The following is a 25,202-nucleotide window of genomic DNA, read 5'->3' on the forward strand; positions in this document are numbered from 1 at the left end:
AGTACGTTAGTCTGAGCTCAGTGTTTCTGTGACTTTCACAACTGTTAAACATTTTAAACACTCAAATGTGTGCAGAGAATCCAGCCATCCTTATTCACTTTTCTGCCTTCTTGTTAAACTTTTTAAAAAATATATTTTTTTTACCTTCTTGTTGTGTTTTTCAGCTCAGAATGTGACGGTGGAGGAAATCCTCTCTTCCTACAAGCAGGCCTGTCAGAAACTGAACTGTAAACCTGTCCCCAAAGTGCTCAAACAAATACAGGTAAGAAGCAACAAAAGGACATTTAGTGAAGGGCTTTTTATGTACAAATGTTTACTAAAGAAATTGTAAATGGGGGGGGAGGGTCTAAATGGTCTAGTTCGACTAACTTATTTTGTCGCTTGCACTTGTCTTGCAAAAAAAAAAAACTCACCTAGGAACTAGTAACCTTTTTATTTTATTATTTTGTGAGCTGTTCACCTTTGTTTTTTGCAGTCCTTCACGCTGCAGACGGAGCAGCTATAAAATGAGCTTTTCCTTGGAAACATAATGAGCTCAAACATCTAATCTTGCTCTGTAGGTTGTTTTGCATGTGATCCCGTCAAGCTGGGTCCGCTTTGTGCAATTGTCGCAGGCAAAAATCACTCATGGTGAGCGAATCAAAAGAAGCTCTTCAGTCAACCAAGAGCAGATTTGGACCCAAGACAACCGATGACAAATATGAGGCGACATCAGAAAATGTTGCTTTCTTTTAATCCGTAATAAGCACAAAAAAATCCCCACCATAATAAATACTACTGCATCAGTACATCTCCATAACAAATGTAAACTTTAACTAGTTTTTTCATTTATTTATTTTATTTTGCCTGTTGGCTTGCTTTGTTTTCCAAAACACAGACTACAGAAAATATTTTTAAAAAGTAGTTTTTATTTCACTTATCCCGTCTGTTGTACGACAGAGCTTTAGAGCCAGGCTACGAGAAAATGTCCGGTCTTAAAGATTATTTTGTTATTTTGACACTTAATAACAAGTGTGTCACAGCTGACACCTGTAATGAAGTAAACGGAAATATGTCGGGTATATCTGAAGAGACATAGAAGATGACTAACAAAAGAATCTTTACGACTGTATTTTCCTGAATTTCTGTTACCAGAAAATGGTCATAATATCAGCAGAAAAAGGATGCAATTTTACCAGAAGAAAATGTCTTAAAATTACTGGAAAAATTTTTTATTTTTTCTAGGAAATATTATGAGGATCTGATCTTTCTGCAAAATAAAATTAACGTATTTTCCGCACTAAAAGGCGCATCTTCAATGAATGGCCTATTTTAAAACTTTTTTCATATACAAGGCACACCGCATTATAAGGCGCATAGAATAGACGCTACAGTCCGAGTTGCCACCCGTCCCGACGCGATTTGTTCCGAACTCTACAAATGTGGATGTGTAATAATAAAGAAATGGTCCGTTAGTACTTTATATAGTAGGTTTCACTCACGGTGTTGTAATATTGTGTCCAACTGCTTTCTGGGTAACACAGACCAACCACCGCCGCAGTCTCTGTCTCTCTCTCCCCCCTGCATCTCCCCCGACTTTAAATGTATAGGGGCTGGTCCCTTGGTAACCCTAGTCGAAGCACCCCGGATGAGCCTACCGCGACTGGGCCGGGGCGTGGCCGGATGATGGTCACCCTACTCCATTCGCGCACAGCATGTTCATGGAGAACGTGGTGCTAAATGACCTGCAGACGACCTGGTAGATGGATCAGTCAAACTTTATTAACAAACCAGCGTTCTGACAACTATCCCAGCATGCACCGCGCGCTTCTTCTTCTACGGGCGAAAATGAAGTCGGCGGCTGCTTACTGTAGTTGCTAGATCTGTTGTGGCTCAATATTGGTCTACATATAAGGCGCACTGTCGGCTTTTGAGGAAATTGAAGGTTTTTAGGTGCGCCTTATGGTGCGGAAAATACAGTAATTGTTTGCACAATCGTTTCAAAATCCTGCTAGTGATAATTTTGTTTGTGTTGGATGTCTATTAAATATTATCTATAAAGCTTATACCAAAGAATGATTTCATAAGATGCTCCACATTCCTCATTGAATTTTTTTGTTGTTGTTTTAGTAGTTCTCATAAAATTACAACTTTATCCTGTTAGTATTATAAATTTATTCTCCTAATTAAAATGGTTAAGCTTTAGTCTGGCCCTAACATTCTGTCACAGCGTTGACCTGAATTCAAAGTCTAAATACTTAAAAGCTGTAAAACATGTTTGTCAAACAAGATGGCGGCCGTAGGTGTGCTGACATCACTCTGAACTATAAAAACCCAAGAATTGCATGGGAGAGAAAAAATCCTAATTTTTCCAAAAATTAAATCTCCACAAAGCAAAAATAGTGATTAATTGACCAAATCTATTTATCACCCAGCTCTACTGATTGCATTGTACAGTTTTCAAAGTCAGACGCTGTAAATCAGCCTTTACAGTCCCACATGGGGACCATCATCCCAGTCCTCCCAGTCCTAAAGTTTCTGCAGCATACAGTCAGGTTTTTTCACAGGTAGCAGGATACTCTTTTCTTTTTCTTTTTATTTTTAACTATGTTTGATGAATGCAGTTTTACTAGTCTGTGTGAAGAAAACAGCAGATTATAAATCACCAGTAAATAAATTGACAGAACTGAGGGTTTTTAAAACAAAATTCAGTCATCAGGACCAGTTGTTTGTTTTCGTTTCTTGGTTGCAGACTTCAGTCTCGTCATGTCAGACCTTCAGCTCTTCGTCTTCCTCGGAGGAAGCCTAAAGTATCGGTATTGTTCTGCAGATATTCTGCCTTTGTGTGTGGACTGACGCACAAACTTCATTTCTATTACTGTATTGGAGTTTCCTCATTTGGGAGTCGTTTCCTCTGAACGTCAGATGTGTTTTTATAACAGCGCTAGAGGAAATGGGGAATATATAGCCAGCCTGAGGGGGAAAAAACTGTTGTCTTTCAGCAATTTATATCACGCTGGAAATTTGACAAATAGTCCTGAAGTGTGTAAATGTACTCCCGCAATGTACCCATGTGATTTTATTTGATTTTATTTTCTTTACAACAGCAGCTTAGCACATTAATGTGAATATCCACACGAGGCTGAGATCCCAGACTCTCAGCTGACCGGTCTCCTCGCAGCGCGGAACATATTTTCATCTGGACCTCTTTCTTGTTTGACACCATCATTCAAAAAGCCGGTCGCGATAAATGTGCAAAGCCCATAAAGCGGTGACAGTAAACGGTTTACAGTGCGTGCTCTGCAGTGGCACAACAATCAGGAGGAATTAATAATGCATCCCTGCTCCCAAGCTCAGCACTCACATCTCCTGTGGGGGTGGTAAACACCGCATCCCCAGAGTCTGACAGGAGATAAATTGATTTAGTAAAAACACAAAGGGAACGGCAGGAAACCCACAAGTTTGGATACATGCCACGCCAGGGTTTTTAGGGTTTGGAAATGTCCACCTTAATTATTGGAGAAAGTGAATTCAAGGTCCAAATCCTCTTAACTTATTAAAATGTTGTCATCGACAACAGCTGCATCTTGAGTTTCAGTCACATCCAGTGGAAATTTTACCAGCCTGTGTCCGACGTTGACCGTTGCGGTTTCAATTTTATGGTCTACCAGCAGAGCTCCTGTCCGGTAAAGAGACCATCCATTTCTGCTGAGTCATCCTTGCGGTAACTGGTCACATAAGCATGACTGGCCAGTGAGAGGCGTTTGGCAAGAGCTGCTCAGATATTTACTGTTTTCTTTTTCATTCTAAATGCTTTCTTTATTAAGTACTGCTGGATTGCTCATGTGGCAACCTGCCAGTCGTCTTACAGGTGATTTTCCATATTGCCATTGGCGCGTGCGTTCGTTCGTGCGTTCGTTCGTGCGTTCGTTCGTTCATGCGTGCGTGCGTGCGAGCGAGACTATTTAGTAGCTGCATGTTGAATGTCTGCTGCACAGTTCCTCCCACCGGGGTCCTAAAACTTGGACACTTGGTAGCTTTGTGTCACATTTCTCTTGATTGCATTTTCCATCTGCAGCAGGAGTGTTTTTCCGTTATTTTTTAAATGCTTGTTTGTGTAGACATATGTTCTCCCTGAATGCTGTTGCTATAAAGAAAAAAAAAACTGGCAAATGTTTGTAAATGAGATGTAAAATTATAGGCTGCTTTCAGCTTTTTAATGTACAGATAAACATGCAGGAGCCCTTTTTACATGGAATTACTGCCTTAAGTCCATTATCATTTACAAGCTGCATATCAGAGCTATATGTTAGAGGACGTGTCATTTATTTTGCAGAACATCCACTGTGTATGTTTAAAGCTGAAGGAGGTAGTAAATGCGCTCTTATGTTAAGATGGTAAGCATTGCATCATGCAGATTAATATGGATTTTTGGACAAATTAGTTTTATTTTAAACTGGCTGCTGTTAATTTGTGATCGACTAAAATACATTTTAGGTTACTTAAAAATCTGCTTTGTAGACATTGTTACTTTTTGCTGGCTGAATGCTAACTTTTATAAAAAATATAGTGCTTTTTTCTTTACATATTTATTAAAACTTTAAGTATGTCAAGAGACTATGGAACAGATAATCAGGGGAAAATTGAGCTATTCTCCCTCCTCCTTGTGGTCCTACTGCCATCTGCAGAAATACTCTGCTCCTGGTCAGAAATGACCAATCAGAGCCAGGAGGAGGGTCATAGTGCCGACTATCATGCTCACACCTACTGCCGTGAATGCGTAAGCTAATTAGCATGGCTACAGACGACGATAGATAAACAGTTTTTTTGTAATGGTGAGTTGTTTCTCTGCCCTTTGCACAGCTGCGGCAAACCAGCAATTTTGAGCTTTTACACACAATCTCGCTGTTTCCACCCAGCAGCGCGTACACCAGAATGATTGACACTAGCAAGACCTTCCTCCTGACTGACTGACTGTTTCTGTTTGTTTTTCTGACAAATTATGTACTTTGTGTTATAATGTCATAACATAGTGACAGTTTTATGTTTAAATATGTTTATGTAACTATATAACAGTGACAGTTGTAGTAAATATGAAAAAATATTTGTATAAAAGCTGTAGCTGTAATATGCTGTCCAGTTTAACATGTATACCAGGTTTCTACATAAGGAGGTTTAGAAAAGTGTTTCTCATGTTTAAATAGGTAAACAAAAAGAGAATTGTCAAAATATTTACATTTCAAAAATATTCTCAATTTAATTCTGTAAAAGTTGTATGCACCCTTCTCTTTGTCTGTCCGTCCATCCGTCCGTCCGTCCGTCCATCCATCCATCCATCCATCCATCCATCCATCACGCACCTTTCCTTCCTTCACCTTCTACGTTTAAATCGTGACCCCCTTTGGAAAGATCTATCCGAAGTCACTGTGAATTAAAAATATGTTAAAACTCTGCACATAGCAACAATGAGAAATGAAAATGGTCAGAAATTAAAACTCTCGGTCTTTGAAAGTCCACCCACAGCACAAACACTCATGAAGTGATCCATGATGTGTCATGTTTTATTTTGGGTTCTGGCAGAGCTTAGAGAGAGGAACTTGCTCTGATCTGGTCAGCATTCCTGATGTGCCCATTTTCATCGCAGCTAAGCACAGACCTATTGAAAAATCCCCCAAGAGATCCGTCTCCTTCCCTCAACGGAGTCTAGTTTGATTTCACAAAATGTCACCAGAGACTGTTAACGCTCGTGTCTGTTTCTCCCTTGAATACACAAACTCCGTTATCTCAAGCACTTCATGTCGCTCTGTTAGTGCAACAATGGCTCAGCTTCTTGCATGTGGTATTTGTACCATAACATCATGTTTTTGAAACCAGCCGAGTCATGCAAGAGGCCATGAACTCTGTCATCGTTACATTCAGCCACAGCAGTGAGGCAGTAGGGCAGGGGTTGCGGAGTTCACCCTGAATGGATGGGGCAATCATCTAGAGACTGGGATTTGCTGGTGCATAGTTTTGAGGAGAGCATGCTGTGTGTTTTTGTGTTTGTGTGGCCTGGTTGGATGTTTTACCAGGGCAGGAGGTTAAATACCAGCCTTCAATCTGCGGTGCCGTTACAGTCAGTCAGTGGTCAAGGTGAACATACACGAGGAGCTCTGGATGTGAAAATTTGAAGAACTAACTTTTTCAGTGAAGAGGCTGGTTTCACGTGGGAACCAGCAGGTGCAGCACACCGCCTCTAAAACCCTCATTACGTTTATGTTTCACAGGATCATAGCCGGGCTGAGCCGAGTTGCAGGAATAATTTAAATTTTATTTCAGTTCGCTGTGATGAAGTGTTTGCATGTCCAATTAAAAATAATTATCTACATTAAATTCATGTCTGTGTGCTGGACGACATGGCCAAAAAACATACCACAATATTAGACGTTTGATATTGGTCGATGTCGGTTAATTGTTTTTTTTTTGTTTTTTTTATATTTGAAATTCTGCCAAACTGGTGGTGTGACCTTTACTGTTTTGTCCACAGTTTTCACTCCACTCCATTGTTTATTTTTATTTTTAAGCACTTCTGAGACACGATGGCAAAACCTGAATCTGCTGCTGCGCAAGTTACTTAGCAGATTGTTGCTAGGCAACCAAAGGGTGAGGGTGAGGCAAATCACCAAGCTTAGCTTGATCAGCTAAAATCTTTTTTCTCTGCCTACATCCCCCAGAATCCTGTGCAGTTCTGGATTGGCATATATATTGATATTGGGGCTCTACATATTTAAAAAAGTTTGTTTAAAAAAATAAAATAAAATTGACCATACATCGTTGAAATGGTGTTTATATCACAGATCTTAGCATATTGTTTATTAAGATTGGAGAATGTTTACGTCTACAGTGGTTAAGGACAAAATGGTTTGTTTTAGGGCTACACAATGTATTGCGACTATACAGTCATAGCATTATCATTGTGTGCAGTATTCATTTTGTGAAGGACTATTTGGAACCCAATAATTATTGGCTAATATATTCAAAGTGTAACGAACAAGCATTTGCATGCAAATGTCATATGTAGCACGTTGGACAGTCTCACAGCAGCAGATGCTCACACTGGATACAAGTGGATCTGTCCAAAAGGTCACTGGGTGATGAAAACCCAGATGAGAAAGAAAGGAAAGAATAAATTAGGCTGTTTCCAGGAATAAATAATAATAAAGATTGGGTACCAAATGGCAAAGCTGAATTGATCCAGTATGGTTCTGCTTTGATTTCATCAGTATTCATTTTATTGCCGCCACCCTTTAGTGTAAAGAAGGTAGTTATTGTTTTTTTTTAGTTTGGGTAAAGATGTTTCACCTCAAATGGAGAATAAAATACATTTTTGAAGAAATAAGTGGCACTCTAATCAAGGCCGAAAGCAGCATTTTTTTTAAAGGTGTTAGGTTTTGCTTTCATGTTGCTTTCATTTTCCTCAAAATGTCCCTCAGGGCTGCATCAAAACCTGAAATTAAGAGATACTTCTCCTTTTTTACTCTACAACCCATTTGTCTAGGTTTTCATAGCATGACTTTGTGGTTTGAAGTTTAGTTTCACTTTCACATTGTTGTTGCTGTTCCTGTTTAAAAGACTCCTCAAGCTGCGTCTAAACTGTGCAAAGCTGTAGCTGAGGGAAGCCAAGGAATGCCACCCTTAGTCTCCATATAAGTCGTGTTCTTCTAATGGGAAGCTTTTAATCTTAAAGTCGCCAAAAGATCGTTAACTACTCCTTCTTTTACTCTTTTTTTTTTTTTTTTAACTGTGGTAAAGCAGCAGATACAGAGACTTTAAGGCGTATGATTTATAAGAACACAATAGAGAATAGAGAAAAGGAAATGATCTGTCCTGAGTATCCCACCTGTACTGACCAATGATGTCGCTCCGCTGGCGACACGCTGTTCCTTTTAAACTTATCACTGGGACTCAGTCAGCAGCTTCAGCCGTCTTGAAACCAATGTTTGTACCGAAGGTTTATCTCGGTTTGCACAAGCTCTGTGATGCAAATGGCTCGTACAGATTTTATTGAATTTCCTCTGTGACGTGAAAGTTTCATCATGGTGAAAAGCAAAGTCTGCTGCAGACTGGTGGACAAAACGAACTCGTTCTGACCATGTTTCTTTCTGTTTCTGTAGGAACTGAAAGACCTGACTCAGCGAAACGAATGCTTGGATCTGAAGGGTGAGCACAAAAATAACACGGCAGTCGCGGGCAGTGCTGTACATTCAACTTGTGTGTTTTTGTCTGCCTTTAATAGGTTAATTTAAACAAGCTCAGATGAACAACACGCAGCATTTTAGACCTCATTTACTTGGCCAAAACAAAGAAGCGTTGTCAGACAAGCAAAGTGTTGGCCATTTGCTGAAAGAACAACACAGTCAGAGCCTTAATTAAGCCAAAATTGTAAAAGAAAAAAAAATTAAACATTTTGCATTTAAGATGAAAAGCCTTCTTTGTCTGTTCTACCCAGGACTCCTTCAGTGGCATTTTCCCAAAAAGTAGTTGAATTATTTCCTTATTTGCATCTTTTGATGCACTTCCACCATTGTGCTATAGTAGTTAAATAAAAAAATATGCAGATTGTGCTATTTCTTTATCATCAGAATAATCAATTACTAAAATAATCATTAGGTGCAACCCTAATCCAGAGGAAATGTCTCTGATCGTCTTTATATTCAGTAAATAGAAATTTGCAGGCTTTTGTTAAGTCACACCAGGGGCCTTAAAATCAGGATGAGGTTCTCACTTTGCAAGACTCCAGATTTTATTGTTCCAAAATCCTGTGCTTGGTTATTATTATTATTATTATTTTAGTTCCAGATACAACTTTTCCAATGTAAGGCGCTTCGCTCTGGTCTTTTTAATGTTTTCTCATCATGAACTTCTACCTTTTCCCCTCTGAGACGTGCAGAGTCTGAGATCTGACTTTCGCATTCTTGTGCAATTTCTTTGAACACAGCACAGTTTGAACTTGAGGTGAACCTGCTGGAACAGCCACTGTGGGGATAACTGGAAACTGTGCCGAATGTTTTCTACCCCTGAGTTATGATGTGCTCCATATTATTTGGAAATGACTGTTTTGACCTTTCAGAAGAAATGTGCAGAAACCAGAGACGCTCCATTAAGAATGCTGTGGCTGATTTATGGTCACCTTTTTAAAAAAAATAAAAATAAAAAACTTTGACCTGCTGATTTCAAATTTCTCTTTAACAACTACATTAAAAGAAATTGTGATTGTGTATCTTCCTGCTGTAAGTGTTCATTAATTATTCATTTTAAGAGCAGAGATGATGCAACACCAGGGCAGTAGTTGCTACCAAAAGTGTTAGCTAAGATTTTAAAAGTTTCATTCTCGACAGCAGACTCCTGTCTGCATCAAAACAGAAACAATCTCCATGTCGATTTTCTGGTGTCAACTAAAGGTCTCGCTCACTCCAACTCCAGATACGCCTCAAAACGTTGTAGAAAATACTGCATTGGTATAAATGTATATGTCTGCTCTTCCTCCAACTTTATGTTCAACAGCTGAAAATCTCTTCATTATTCAGTAACGTCTTCCACTCCAGAGTGTTTTTGTCAGTTTATCTTTATAGGGCATAGTGTGGTGTGTTTACTGACTGGAAAAAAAAAGTTAAAAATCAGGATTTAGATTCTTTTTTTTTCTTTTTTTTTGTCCCTACTGACTCCGGTTTGCTTTACAGTATTTTTGACCTTGTTTCTTCTCCTGCTTCACATAAATACTCAAATGTGTGTGTTTGTGTGCTCAGGTGAGAAGCTGGACTACAAAGCGTGCGAGTCTCTGGAGGAGATTCTGAAGAGAGTCCAGTTTAAAGTGATAGACCTGGAGCAGACCAACCTGGATGAAGATGTAAGATAACTTGAAATGATCTCTCCATCTGTGTTTTTGTTTCCTCTTTCCAAATCCAGTCTGTGATCGTCCTCTCCAGGATTCAGAGGGGTCGTCATGGGTTTGTCTGATTGTCCCAGATGTTGATTTGTGAAAAAATAAATAAAGAAACTACTGGAAATGTTGGGGTTGAGCACATGTTCTGGTGTACGGAGAACTGGGATCCAGGTTCTGACCGTAGAAACTCTCATTCCAAAGCCACAGGATGTTGTTGTACAATACAGACAAGAGACAGACACACAACCCGAGTGCATAAAGTTGATGATTGATTGATTTTCCACTCAATTTCTAACAATGAACTGGCTTCTAAGGACAAACCTACTTTTTTATTTAACTATTATTTTTTTTACCAGACGTCCCTTTTTTGAAGGACTCTCGATGTCTTTAGTCTTCATTAAACATCTCTGACATTATTCAAACTAAAAAACAAAAACAAGCCGTTTTTATTTTTCACTAGTTGTAGTGGAAAATTTGACTCTAAAAGTGCTCGGCTATAAATCTTTTAACCTCAGTAAATCAAGCTCAGGCTTGAACTCAAACAAGAAATCAGAGTTTTGTCCATAAATGCTTTGCATTTCTGTTAGTAGTTAAATCATAACTTACTTTGCTCTTATCTTTACAGCACCATCTTGTTTCAGTTCAAATGGCACAGTAGCAAAAGTTATTATAAGAGCACTTACTAATGCCAATTTAACCACCATCTCCAATCTTGCTTTCATTTTCAGTCACAAACTCTACCTTCAGATATCCACAGATAAAAAAACTAAATCTGAAGCTAAATCAGAGACTAACGATGTCTCTGTCTTTTATTTATTTCTTTTACATGATGTGGCCTAATTGAACCTCCGATACTGAACTGAGATGATTTTCTCTTGGTTGCAGAAATAAATAAAAAGCCATTTTACTGTTGGAAACCATTTCACACTGAAACTAAACAAAACAGACGTCTTGATTTCCTGGATCCAATGAATTCAGCCTGATTTGATGTTGGGGGAAGATTTTGAAAGAAATTGTTTGCTGGACTTTCTTTAAAATATGATTTTGGAGAAACTATTCGCTTTTTTGCTGCTAATCTGAATCATTTGCTTGTTCTTTTGTTTTTTTAGTCCCTGAGAGGGTCCTAAAGGTTACAGATACTTTGTCTCAGTTTTATCCTAAATATTTGTTGTTTACCTTATATATTGTGGCATTTTTTTCTAATCTGTCCCCTTGAAGGGAAAAGCCATCAGGCCTTAATATTTGGATGAATCATGCTGCTTATACATGTGCGTTCTAGAAGATACGACCTTCACAGTATTCAAACAAATGCAGCTTGACATTTAAAGGTTTTTCTTTTCTTTTTTTTTTTTTTACTGATTTGGAGCAGTTTTCCGGAAAAATGAATGAATTAGCTCAGTGAGTCATTAACTGAGTCACTGCAGACGAGTGTCTCGCTTTGGGCTCCGATGAAACAGAAGTTTGAAAGGACGAATTATGGAAGAGGCTCGGCTGGTTTGTCTGATTTTCTAAAGGAACGGGGATAAATCGCGCATCGACTTGTTTTTGAGGACGGATTCGTTTTCTGAAGTGGGCGGGAGAGAAATGCAGAAGATGGTTTACACTTGGCAGAGAGTCGCATCTGCATCGCGGCCTCATGTCGGGACGGTTTTGGGAGGATGAAAGCAGAGAAGTGGTTCGGTGGAGAAGTGTTTTGAGAAATATGTGGAGAAGCAGGCATGAAGAGTGCGATCACAGGGTGGCTTTTATTAGACTGAATGTGACTCATCTTCCCCCGCCCTGAAGATAAACACGCGTGTGTACACTCTGCAACGTCTCCCAGTACGCACACGCACGAGAAGGCGAAAGGTCAGAGGACGTTATGCGTTATCTGGCTCATCTGGTTTTCGTTTTCTTCTACATTTCTGTCCTCAGAGGGAAAATACAAATCACACTCATGTTTTGCCCCAAACTTTGCTGATATTTCATTTGTAGGCAAGGAAAACTCAACTAAACATCTTTATTTCTCTTTACATTTGATGATTATACTTAAACCTAATCTAGTGGTTGAGGGACGAGTTACTGTGATGGCAGTCAGCTAATTTACCGATCAGCATACTAGAAGATCAGAGTTTATTTTATCAATAATCTTGAAGACTAACAGCTTATACTTGTTTTTGCACTTTGAGCTTAATTAAATCAGATAAATGTTAGGGACTCATGATGTGATGCATAAATATTGATGATTCCTTAATTTATTCCCAGACTCAACACTACTACCCCTATAAGACGAGCTCTAACACAAATGTCCATTATTATGTTTTAAAATCTAAATTTGCAGATCAGACTTTAAAGAAAAGCAGAAGTCTTTACAGGAAAACCCTCACCAGTGAATTGTTAAAATATTTTATCATAAACCTGTTTAATAAGAAAGTAATCTTTTTAAGATAAAATCATTGCCCCTGACTTGTTCAGATTTTAATATTTATTCATTTAATTTTATTACATGTATTCCTTTGATATTTTCTGCTCTCAAGTAGCTTTATTTACGGTAAGGAGGAGAACTAATTGATTTCATATTAGTCTTGTATAATAAACAGGAACAAAGACTTCAACCAAGTTTTCTTTACAATTTAACTTTTTTTCTACAGATGGTTGTATATTGAATGTGTAAAAGCAAACTTTTATATTCAGAGAACACACTTAAAGTCATCTTTATGTGTTAATTGTGTTGAATTCATGTGAGTTTTTTTGTTTGTTTCTTGTTTTCATAATAAATAAATAAATAAAAATACCATAACCAGAGGAACTCTTAAAAAAGAAAGTCCCAAACACTTCAAAAGGTATCATGCAAACGCCTCTAATTTCTCACCTGTCCCGAAGAACCGTTCATAAATCCTCTGATATTTCTTAAGATGTTCTGACATAATAAACAACTTGGAACTTGTGTATTTTTTATTTTATTTTTTTCCCTTTGTGATGTTTTTAAAAGTCCATCCTCGTGTTGTTGTCGTCCTCAGGGTGCGTCGGCCCTCTTTGACATGATCGAGTACTACGAATCAGCCACACATCTCAACATCTCCTTCAACAAGCATATCGGCACACGGGGATGGCAGGCCGCCGCTCACATGATGAGAAAGGTGAGAGATCGATTGTTTTGTTTTTTTCTGACTCTGAGATTCAAATCCTCCCACCTTAAAATGAATTTTTTCCCAGTTTTAACCATGTGCAAATGGAAAATACACAATCAGATTTACAGCACATGATGTCTCGGAGGTTTTGCGAAAACGAAACTAATTAAAACCAATTTGGTGTTTAGATCAATGTTTGAAAAAAAGCTTGGTGGGGAAAAAAATCGTATAAAGTATGAGATTATTTTTTTCAGACATTTTTAAACACAAAAAAAGTCACATTATTTGCAGCGTTCAGGAAAAACTATTTACACAAATGTTATTAACTTGTATTAATAAAATGTTCTTTATATCAACACATTCCCATAGGAGTGATTATTATTGAGTTTTTAAGCTTTGCCAACAAAATACATAATTTTTAAAAAAAAATGTGTCATAAGCCACAGGATGATGTTGTATAATACAGACAAGAGAATATGTATGTAATTCATGTTCTGCTGGTTTTGTGTAATATTTTTTAACTTTATTTTTTATAACAAGTAGTAGTGCTTTCTCATACTTTCTTGGGGAATCGAATCACAAGTTGTTTCCTCCGAGACGAATACTGATTCCAAATATTTGCATGATTTTGTAAAATACCAGCTAAGATTGGGCGACGTGTAACATTCCCCTAATCGATTTTCATCGGTCCGACAAATGACGATGTGCGAAATATTCAAACAGAGACATTTGCACTTTTTTTGTGGGCAAAAACACGTAAACATGCACAGACTGATTTGACAAAAATCCATTAATTGATTGCCGTATAAAACTACAACTCGCCTATTTGGGATTACTTTAGCTTACTGTGATTATTTAAATAAATGTATTTTCTGAACATAGGATGCTCTCCTTCTGTACAGAGTTTGACTAAATAAATCGCAGATGCATTTGGAGTCTCTCTGGGGAAAACAAAGGCTTTGCTTGCAGCAGAAGAGTTAAAACAGCATGAGGTGTTGGGGCTTTTTTCTGTCGGCTGCATTTCTTTGGTTTCAGTCAAGCATCGTTATCAAGTCAGAAAGAACTTCATCGCCAAAAAGATGTATCTATCCAATCATCCAACCTTAATACCAATCCATGCTTATTAAGGCTCAATAACAAGTAATATAGACAAAGCAAAAGTTGCTGAAATTACAGCTTTCTTCAGGTGAGCAGCTAATTTGTCATCTGATCAGCTCCGTTTGCCTAAATGAAGTCATTTGATCTCAAAGTGATTCAGTGGTAGAGCAGAAACGCACCGTGGGACGCTGGTGCCATAAAAACTTTTAAGAAAAAAAAACCAATGGATTATTAATGAGGACCTTCCTGAAGACTACACACACACACACACATTTCCTTAGGAAATTTTAATCGACTAATGTTTTGGCAAATTGCTGCGCATGAATGAATGAGATTAAACCTAAACAGAAAACAATTCAAATCACTTATGTAGAAAAAAAAAACTGACATCAGTATGTTGATTTGATTCACACAAATAACTAAGATTATAAATGTAATGTCATCTGCTGAGCAGCTGCAACTGCAGAGGTATGAATGTAGATTAGTTTATATCAGCTGCTTTATGAAAGGAGCCTGATTTGGTTTTGTGTTTGAAGCTGAGCCTCTGTCGTCGTTTCCCCCGCAGACGAGCTCCCTGCAGTATCTGGAGGCCCGTAACACTCCTCTGCTGGACCACTCGGCTCCGTTCGTAGCCCGGGCGCTCAGGATCAGCGGCGGCTTGGCAGTCCTCCACCTGGAGAACGCCGGTCTCTCTGGCAGGCCGCTCATGTTACTAGGTCAGACATGCAAAGGACAGGCAGCCTCTTTCTGTCCTCTCGGCTGGGTTTTTTTGCTTTGTTTTTTTTTTCTCAGAAGGAAATGAAATCTGATCTCTCTGTGTATCCCTCCGGCGACTCGCTGTGCTTCAACCGCCCTCTCCTCTGTCAGCCACGGCGCTGAAGATGAACATGAACCTTCGAGAGCTGTACCTGGCAGACAACAAGCTCAACGGCCTGCAGGACTCAGCTCAGCTCGGAAACCTGCTCAAGTTCAACTACAACATCCAGATTCTGGACCTGCGCAATAACCACATCCTAGACTCAGGTACGCGACTCTGAGAAAAGATGAAATACCTTGTGATGTCTTTTGCTGCGAGGTGATGCCACATGAATAAAGTGAAATGAATTAAATTGGAAGAAAACTTAAGAGGCTGAGCAGATTTGAGCCTTAAGCAGCGGTTCACCTTCCAGCAGGAAGACGACCTTAAACGTGCAGCCAGAGCTCCAATAACATGGTTTGCATCAGCCATATTTATACTCTAAAATGCTCCAGACCTATAATTACTGTTGAAAATATTTGGCAGCTGATGTTCACAGATGCTCCCCATCAGATGAGCTGTCCTGCAAAAAGACTGAACAGAAACAACCTAAACAAACGTAGCCAATACAAAGTAATGGCCAGAAAAGCTGAAATAAATGTACACTCCGCTTTTTAGTTATTTCTAAAAGGTTTAAAAACTATTTATTTTTGCCTTCCGCTTCATAGTTATCCATCAGTTCAGTGTTTGTCCCTTAAAATCAAACTTTACCACATTGACGCTTTTGGTTGTAACTTGACAAAATGTGAACATTGCTAAAGAGCAAGAACTGTTTTTGGAAGGCACTGTACTTAACATTCAGATGATGCACACTCTTCATTATTATTATTATTATTGTTGTTGTTCTTATATTGGTATGTGTTTGTCGTCTCAGGTCTGGCCTACCTGTGTGAAGGACTAAAGGAGCAAAGGAAAGGTCTCGTCACTTTGGTGCTATGGAACAACCAGCTAACACACAATGGCATGGGCTACCTCGCTGCTGCACTGGTACACCACACACACTGTCTCCACCACACATATGATATGTAAACGCTTTTTCCCAAAATATAGTTTTCTTTCTTACTTATTAACTCAGTGTTTTAACGTCTAACCACATTTCTCTAAGAATAATGAAGAGTGAAAAGTGGGGCTTTAGTTAGAATAAACAGACTCTAAGGATTATTAAATGGGTCCATATTCAGCTGTGCATTGAGAAAAACTGTGCAGTGTAAAATTATTAAGCCTCCACTGCACATAGAGTTTAAAGGTAAGATATACAAACTAGCAGCTGTCTTTTTTTGTTTTAAAGGACAGAAAAAAATAAATTCCACAGAGATTCGCGATTCCTTGTCCTGGCAATTCTGAATCCATTCATTATGATCAAAAATCTGATTCATTTTTATGTAAAATTATATTTTGAAATCATTCTTTGATATGTAAGAAAAATCGAACCTGGTCTAACCTAAGTCTATTTTTGTTCAAATATAATCTGGTGGTATTTGATGCAGTATGGAGTCTTATTAAATTTATTTTAAACAAACATTATCTTTGTTTCTACTGTCTTTTCTTCTTGTCAGTCACATAATTTAAACATTATCTACAGAAAATTGGTTTCTGAATCAAAAAACCTTTCAGAATCAAAAAATGGATCAAATCGCTGGATGCAGAAACATTTGCATCTCTTTGTCTTTTTAATGCCTCTTCAGCGTCAGAGAATATGATTCAGGGTTCCAACCAACGCATTAAAAATATGTCTTATTTTATATCTTATTTTGTTCGTGAGCTTGAGGATGAATGTGTGTTTCACGTCTCTCAGCCATGCACCCAGAGTCTGGAGACTCTGAACCTCGGCCACAATTCGGTGGGTAACGAAGGAGTCCACAAGCTGAAGGACGGACTGATTGGCAACCGGTCTGTGCTCCGGCTGGGCCTGGCTTCCACCAAGCTGTCCTGTGAAGGTGGGAGCTAAAGCTGTGTGTGTGCGTGCGTGTGTGTGTGTGTGTCTTCTGCAGTGTTTGGGGTCTTGACTATCTGACTGCATTAACGTTGCCGTGCAGGAGCCGTCGCTGTGGCTGAGTTCATCGCAGAGAGCCCCAGGCTGCTGCGCCTGGACCTGCGGGAGAATGAGATCAAGACCGGAGGCCTGATGGCGCTGTCGCTCGCGCTGAAGGTCAACAACTCGCTGCTGCGCCTCGACCTCGACCGAGAACCCAAGAAAGAAAGTGTAAGCATCAACTGCATTTAAAAATAAAGAAAAGGAAAAGTTATTTTTTTATTCTCTCAGTTTGACCCCATGGTTTTAAAAGGAAGGTGAAGGTAGAGGCTCATCTAGACACAGGAGAATGTCTGACGAGACATTTTGGTCAATGTCACCGCTTTGTTTTAGCATGAACTACAGTAATGTTACATTTAAAGATGAAGTCACTGTGAAGCACAACTCAAACGAGACACTGGAAATCATAAGGGCTGCAGACCTCCACCTGTCTGCTGTTGGTCTAAAGGTCCAGTTCATCAAAGGTCTTATATCCTTCATCGTCATCAGATTTATCACTGTCCTCTTCAGAAGCTGTAACCATAACAACAGCTGCAGCCTCTCCCGCCAGACCCTGAATGCATCACGTTTTAATTCTCAGCGACGTTTCAGTGTTTGCAGGAAATCAATTCAATTTACGTCGAATCACGTCGTCTCAAGGCCCTTTACTTAAAAAAAGTAATTTAAATTTAATCACACATACATTCCAGTCGATCCGAGTCGTGAAACAAGTTTGGTTTATTATTCAAGTTGAAAAGTTTTTTAATAAAACCCAGCAGATTGCATCGAGTCATTGCGGCATCCACTCTTCCTGGATGAGCATGTAGTGACATCTTGTCATGCATGTAGCGACAGTAGAGAGGAAAAACTTTCCAAATTGCAATTGATGTCGTCGTCACAATATTCAACAATAGCAGCACAATTTGATCTCTTTCTAATATAATGGAGCCCTAATATTAAAACAATTTGTTAAATGCCGCCTTACTCAACACACTACACTACCAAGCCTCAGGTTTTTAAGAACAACTTAAACTCCTGACCAAAGAAGGGAAGTGCTGCCTGACTAACTTCCTCCGGTCTCCGCTCTTGTGTTTCAGGTGAAGAGCTTCATCGAGACGCAGCGCGCCCTGCTGACTGAAATCCAGAACGGCTGTAAGAGAAACTTCATCCTTGCGAAGGAAAAGGAGGAAACCGAGGAGAAGATGAAGCTGTCGGCCTCCATGGCTGAAATAGCCACAGAAGACGGAACGAGGGAGGAGGAGGAAGACGAACCGGCTTCAGCTGAGAGAAAGGAAGGCGAGGAGGAAGGCGAACCGACTGAGAATGCATCACAAACGGACAGCGTGTCAGAAACGAGCCCCGATACGACCGCTCCTCCTGGAAATCTGGACTCCGACTCGGACACCGAGGACGAGGGGGAGGTGGTGACCAAGTCTTCTCCCGTTGTGTCGAACCAGGGTGCTCCAGTCAGTCAGCCCCCCCTTAGTGCCTCACGTACCCCCTCACCCCCCTCTGCCTCGCCTGCAAGAGCACCAGCTTTGATTTCGGGAATAACGGTCACAGAGTCCATGGTCCCAGCGCCTCCGGGGACGCCTCCCTCGCCCGGCCGCTGCATCTCCGTGTCGAGTCCCGGAAGGGGCCACAAGATATTTATGGTGACGCGGGTGGAGAGCCCACCGGAGCAACTGCAGAAAGCCGCAGCTCCTCCAGCCCTCTGCCCGCCGAAAGACTTGACGACAGTAACACCCGCACAAACACAACTGACACCGGGGGGCGCCAACGAGAGCCCGCCTGCTTCATCTACGGATGACAAAACGACAGAGGAGAGACCAGGAGCTGCTCAGAGTCCCAAACTAGACCCGCTGTCGTCGGAGGACGCGAAAGCCAGAACTTTAGATCCAGCAAGATTGATGGATCCAAGTCTGCCAACACCAGCATTGCCTTCAAACTCCTCTCCTCTGCCGGAGGTGGCTTTGAAGCCAACGAGCCCCCCGGCCGGCCCCCTTCAGGGGCCCGACGCCGCAGAGGGAAGCAATACAATAGAGGAACACGAGGGACAAGACGGCAGGCAGGGACCCTCCACAAATGAACTGGCTCAGCCAACACCTGCGCAGGAAGAGCCAAACGCTGACCAGACAGCAGGACCAGAAGAGTCCCCTCCCCCAAACCCAACGGACGACAAGCCAAGCCGAGAGGAAGCGAGTCCTGACCCGGTCCAGACCGGTCAGCAGGCTCCGTCGTCCTCCAATCCGCCTGAAGACGGCGCTGACGTGAATCCAGGCTCAAAAGTTAAAGACCAAGAGTCGACTGACGAGAACTCGGCCGATGAGTGTTTTGAGGAGGCGCTGGACGGAGAGGTGGTCGCTTCGGCTCTGCCCAACGGCCTGAAGACGGAGTTCTCCCTCCACCTGCTGGACGGCGAAACCCCGAAGCCCGGCAGCTGTGTGATGGAGCACGGTGAGTCGCTGCTCCTCCTCAGAGGACTCGCCCTCCACGTTGTTTTATTTGTTGTAAACATCTGTTCTGCATCGCCTTGCAGTCAGTTCCAGCTGTGCACTGGAGCTGGAGGAGCTGCTGCTGGAGGCCAGCATGGACAACGGGAGAGACGCGCCGTAAACTGGTGAATATCTGCATCTTACGACCCGCTGGCCAAACGTCGTCTTCACGCTTCCAAGTGCTGATGAATCTACTGCTGAATACACCATATTCATATCATACAAATATGGATATTTTAAAGGGAGAAGCTAAAAGATAAATGAGCTTAGAGAGAGAAATAGAAAAGTTTCAGACTTTCTAAGCATCGTTGAGTACGACTGTCTTATCGTTATCCAACTACATTTTTTATCACAAAAGGAATTTTGATTTATCGTTGTCATGATAAATTCCAGTTAATGTTTGAAAAAAAATAATAATAATAATAAGTAATAATAATAATAATTTAAAAAAACTTCCATAATGTTGGAATTGTTAGTTTTACTATTTTATCCACTATTTGTTCAATGAAACCATCAGTAAATTTTAAAATATGATTAAATTGACTTGCCTTGTGCAGTTTAGTGATACAAATCACACTTCCTGACTGACTGCTGTCCTAAAAAAGCGTATAACAAATGCATATTTTTCAAAAGCAGTATTTGTATTTGCTCTGTCATGCAGGCACAGCCATACACTTACCTAAAGTAGAAATAATAGTTCTTATCATTTTTATCATCATCACAGTCGTACCACTAAACGCAGCACTACAAATTGAAGTCCATATTCTCCAACCCGTACGTTGAGTTATTAATGTTTCTGTTGGTGTCGGATAATAAAGTGTTTATGCTCAATGATGCCATTCCCATTAATTTCGTGTTACAACCACAAACGTCAGTTTTTCCATCAAATCGTGGTTTAGTTGAATCGCACTCTCTGCTGCTTTCAGGACTGATTTGTCTCCGCTTCTGGTTTCCCTGCAGGGACTGCCAGGACAGATGGAAGCAACACTAAGACGATTCGTCAAGCTCTGCAACACGACTGGCTGTCCCACAATATCTTTGTCGTTTCTTCACGTTATCCAACAACAAACAAACAAACAAACAACAACGCTTCCTGCGAAGGGACGGATGACGCAGTGTTAAAGTCAAAAGCTCCCAACATGAAAAATACAAAGAGGACAGCATCACACGGAGCGCAACCTGTGACACATAGGAAGTCTTTCTACATCCATAGCTACATCACCCACGTAAAAGCTCGGGGGAGGCGTAGGGATCCCCCCGCCGTTTTCACTACATTTTCCCTTTCTGTGACGTTTCCGTGAGCCTCGATGAGTCGCAGACTGATCAGGGACAGAGAAGCGGAGGGTAAAACACTAACCAAAGACCTTTCTGACAGCCCTTACTCGCTCTCCGTAGATTGTCGTCGGGCAAATCGATTCACAGTTTTTCACGACTCAGACGTAAGGGCGACGACGAGAAACACAGTGGCCCCCTGCTGAGCAGACCTGCTGGCTTTAAAACACTCGAGGTTGGGAGTAAGTTGCTGTTAAAGGCTTTTGTATCCAAGAAACCTGAGGATGTTTATCCATCTGTGTAAATGTAAACTTTGTGTGTGTCTCCTGGTCTCCTCTCTCTCTCTCTCTCTTGCTCCCCACCAGAAATAAAACTCTAAGGGACCTCTGCCAAAGTGACTTTTTTTTCCCCTGTGTTTTCTCGTCTTCTGCTCTGTTTGGCCCCTCAGGAATCCGCGTCCTCTTACTTGCTGTCCAGATCTTGACACGGAGAACATTGAAACACGTTTTGCACGATCGAAACCTCCGTTTTGTGTTTGGCATAAGGAATTTAATCCCAAATTACAGAATTGCACAAATCATAACTCAGAACTTGTCAATTTGAAGAGAAGTCGGATTAGATATGTTTTTTTGTTTTGTTTTTATTCCCCTGAGTTTATTCAGCTCCAAACTCCTCGCACCTTCTTCTGTTTCCCTCAGTCTTTCACCTTTTACTCATAACTCTCACCCATTCAGCTGCTTTGAGAAATGACTTATTTTTGTATTTTTGGACATCTTTTTGGTTTAAAATGTTTCCATCTCTCCATCTGCTTGTTTTACCCAAGGGGTTGCTTTTAAAGCCGACGCCCTTTTCGATGTATATTTCATATGCAAACTAGAGAAAATATTTAGATTAAAGGACGTTTTTCGGGACGGGATAATCTATTATAGGAGTAAATGGTGGGTTTAATTGGTTGACTACTGGGGTGCAGAAAGCTGTAAACATGTCGAGGTTCTTGTTCTGCAGAAGCCCTGCAAAGCGAATCATTGGCCACCAGGGGGCGCTGATGGCTGTTTTATCTTTCATTCGGACTTGAAGAAGAATTATGAGCTCAACAGCTAAATATTTTTAGATCAAGAGACTTGAACATTAAAACATCCATTTAATGTTTCTGTGAAGAGGTCCAGCTCTCTCTGCCTTCACATTTTTTGCTTTTTGTTCCCCAGAAGCAGAAACAGGCAGGTTGTGTTTTCTTTTCTCCTCCACGGAAACAGCGATCGGTCCCACAGCGATTCTCCACCCAAATGGTAGTTTTCCCCGCACCCCGCCGCCCACACTGTTTGTAATGCTTTAATTTTTAGACATTTTTAATAATGATTTGTTAACTTAATTGAAATGTGCTGGTAATCACAAAGATATGTATGGCGAAATTTGTTTCTCTCAAATAAATGCATGTAATGATTAATGAAACGACTCCGTGGTGAATTAGTCAGTTTGAGGTTCTGGGATTCGTCCCGTGGGAAAGCGACATGTAAACAAGTTAAAGCAGGAAGTATTGAAACTTGAAGTTCTTCCGAGTCGGTTCTGTTTTTGCAGTTCATCCATCCTTGGTCTCTACCTAAAGGTGCCGTCGTCAACTATTCTATTATTTGCGAGTGTGACCAGGATGGGAATCTCTAGCCGTCATACTGGAGGAAGACTGGTTCTCTGTCCCAGATATGAACGTGTTTGGGTACCAAATGTGCGCATCGACCAACCCTCCCCCCACCCCAAAAAAATACCTTGTGAAAATGTTGGCTGGAGCTGATAGGTTTCGTTATCCACATTGAGAGGAAAAATACTCAAAAAAACAAATTACAGTTTTCAGGTGCACTCTGGGACAAATACTTGAGGTGATGTGATGAAGCTAATATCCAAGGTTTTGGTAATGGCTACCAGTGTTGTATTTGGAAAAGGTGAGAAGCTTGGATCCTACAAAACACCGTGCCAAATGTTAAGTATGGGGGGATAGTAGCATGATGTTTAGGTGTTTTTCTTCAGGAGGGATTGGTACACTTCACAAGAACGATTACATCATGAAGGAAGGTCATTATGAAGAAATAAAACATTTTAAGGTGTCCTTGAAGCTGAAACTTGAGTTGAAATGGGCCTTCCAGATGGACAATGACCCGATACGTGGATCTCTGTGTCGTAGAAAATTTATGGGCAAAGCTAAAAATGATCTGCAGGTTTATCTACAAACCTGATTCAGTTAGAGCGTTTCTGTAAAGAGGCATGGGTCAAAATCCCAACAAACATCTGTCATGTTAATCTCCTGTTCCACCTCAAAGGTGCATTATTGGATTAAGAGCTGGTGACTCTGGAAAACATTGGAGGACTTTTTGTGCAGTGGTGCTTCATCTTGTTGGAAGTAGCCATCAGGAGACTGGTATTCTGTAGGAATAATAGTTCAAGTCACAACAAACATTGTCTAAAGCCTCTTTATTAAAGAGATCCTATACAAAGATACAACATGTGATCAGCTCAATCCAGTCCTATAGACAAACTCAAATGTGTTTCTCACTGTAAGGCGCTGCAGTAAAGTTCAGTTTACCACACCAGCTGGTAAAACATTTCTTTCTTAGGAGCTTTGAGTTACTAACTCAATCCATCCTCCTCAACACACCTGGAGCTAAAGCCCCGACTCTCAATTAGTACTTTCTCTTCTGCAATTGCTCATTTTCCAGTGTGATCCGGGATCATCTCATCAGTCCTATGAGAGGAAAGCAAGTCGAAAATATCCCTCGGACTGAACGTCACATGGATGCGCCTCTTTGTGGCCACTGAACAGATTCACAGACGATGACTCGCAAAAAAACCCGGATCTTTAGCCCTCGAGAGAACCCGTTCGGCCCCTCATCACGAGGGAAACGCGGAGGCACTCTGAGGGTCAGGGTGTGGAGCGCCGGGTGGGAACAAGGCTCAGGATTCCTCCAGGAATGCCAGACTAATCCATACAATCCAGTTCTGATCCAATAGAGGGAGGGTTGTGAGAAAAATGAACAGATTTACAATATCATTAGAGAAAGGTTACATTAGAGTTGACTGAAGTATTGCCAAGAAGCTGGTTTATTTTAGTGTTTAGTGAGGTTTTTTTTTTTTTTTTTAAATAAACTACTGCCGACTTTGGTCTTATTTCAGGACTGATTAGTTCATTGAATGAATGAACTAATCATTCAACAAATGATTAGTTCATTGAATGATGAACTAATCATTCAGTGATTAGTTCATTGGAAAAAGTCTCTTTAGCTGCTGAAAGTAAGAAGAAAACATAAAAATGAAGTACTTATTCAAAAATAACTGCAAAATGGTTACATGTAGCTAACTGAACAGCTATGTAATGTCTTCATCTAAAACGAAAATAAAAATAGCAACCACTGATTTTGAGTTTTATTTCTCAAACGCCAAACTAAGTCATGTGTAAGACTTTGTTTGCTGCAGTGCTTTAGTTCTGCTGCCCTTTAAAAACATGCTTACCTTAAACTCGGAGCAATCAGTATATATACCACCTTCTTCAAACTGGAGATCATTTGTTTCCCTTCTTGATCTGATAATTTAGAGAAAGCAGAAAGGTTGTGTTGAAGTGGAAAACAAAGGTTGATTGGTTTTGTCTGGTATTTATTTATTAATTAGTTGTTTGTCTTGTGGGTTTTTTTGTGACGCTCTCTGAGTGTGGTTTCAAAACTATGCTTGAGGTAAAATATTTCCTCATGTTCAGCTGCTGTTTTCAGTCATACGACCAGAAGAATTCCTAGAGCGTCTCCTCGGTCCACATCGGTGAGAAACTGTGAGCCAGAGGAGGAATAAATGAAAAGTTCATCAGTTTTATGTCAGATGTTTAATCTCTTCCATGTAAATGGATGGGACACACTGCTGCATCCCCCCACTGTATGCTGAAATTTCCACATAAAGAATGGAGGTTTCACAAATCAAAAAACCTTATAGTGTTTGTTTTTTTTACACACATTTCTTTGAACTGAGGATGTAACACACCCCCAGGTCAAATAGCCCTGGGTGGAGAGCCTCATCACTCATTTGAAAAACTGCCACTGTTTCTAATGTCTAAAGTTGAGTGAAAATTAAGATGTGAACTGTGAAAGTTTACTTTTCAATCTACCTCCTGATACTGTGACTTAAACATAAAACTTTTTAGACTGTTCTTGTAGTCTTTGACACAACAAATCCAGTAAAAGAACATCATTTAGAACCGACGGCTGGGAAAACATTTAAACTTAAAAGCTTTGACTTCAAGCTGACCCCATTTTAATTTCTTGGTTTGTCAAATTAGCAACTGGAGCTAGCATTAGCATAGAAAAAGGTTTTAGTTGAAGCTCCGTCCTTCAACAACAAACTGTTCCAGTTCTTCAAAGACACAGTTTTGGTTCAAATATCATCAAAAATATTGATTATCGAGCAACATGCATGTTGCTGTTTATTTAATACAAAAAAAAATTGAGGCTAATGCTACACATGCTAGGCTGAATATGAATATGAAGTTATG

The 25,202-nt window shown here is 40.3% G+C and overlaps 1 protein-coding gene across 1 annotated transcript in view; it reads left to right on the forward strand.

The window, feature by feature from the left end:
- ppp1r37 (protein phosphatase 1, regulatory subunit 37) overlaps positions 1-22,132 on the forward strand; it is a 39,652-nt gene extending 17,520 nt beyond the window's left edge. The window contains exons 2-13 of the mRNA XM_007549461.2: positions 165-262; positions 8,133-8,178; positions 9,765-9,865; positions 12,901-13,020; positions 14,675-14,825; positions 14,977-15,132; positions 15,780-15,892; positions 16,701-16,842; positions 16,942-17,108; positions 18,014-19,373; positions 19,456-19,536; positions 20,372-22,132. Coding sequence (XP_007549523.1) covers positions 165-262; positions 8,133-8,178; positions 9,765-9,865; positions 12,901-13,020; positions 14,675-14,825; positions 14,977-15,132; positions 15,780-15,892; positions 16,701-16,842; positions 16,942-17,108; positions 18,014-19,373; positions 19,456-19,532 — 2,531 coding nt within the window. The 3' untranslated portion in view covers positions 19,533-19,536; positions 20,372-22,132. The remainder of the gene's footprint in view (positions 1-164; positions 263-8,132; positions 8,179-9,764; positions 9,866-12,900; positions 13,021-14,674; positions 14,826-14,976; positions 15,133-15,779; positions 15,893-16,700; positions 16,843-16,941; positions 17,109-18,013; positions 19,374-19,455; positions 19,537-20,371) is intronic.
- The last annotated feature ends 3,070 nt before the right edge of the window (positions 22,133-25,202 follow it).

This window comes from Poecilia formosa, unplaced genomic scaffold (genome assembly GCF_000485575.1).
Source record: "Poecilia formosa unplaced genomic scaffold, Poecilia_formosa-5.1.2 Scaffold31, whole genome shotgun sequence".
NCBI classification, from domain to species: Eukaryota; Metazoa; Chordata; class Actinopteri; order Cyprinodontiformes; family Poeciliidae; genus Poecilia; species Poecilia formosa.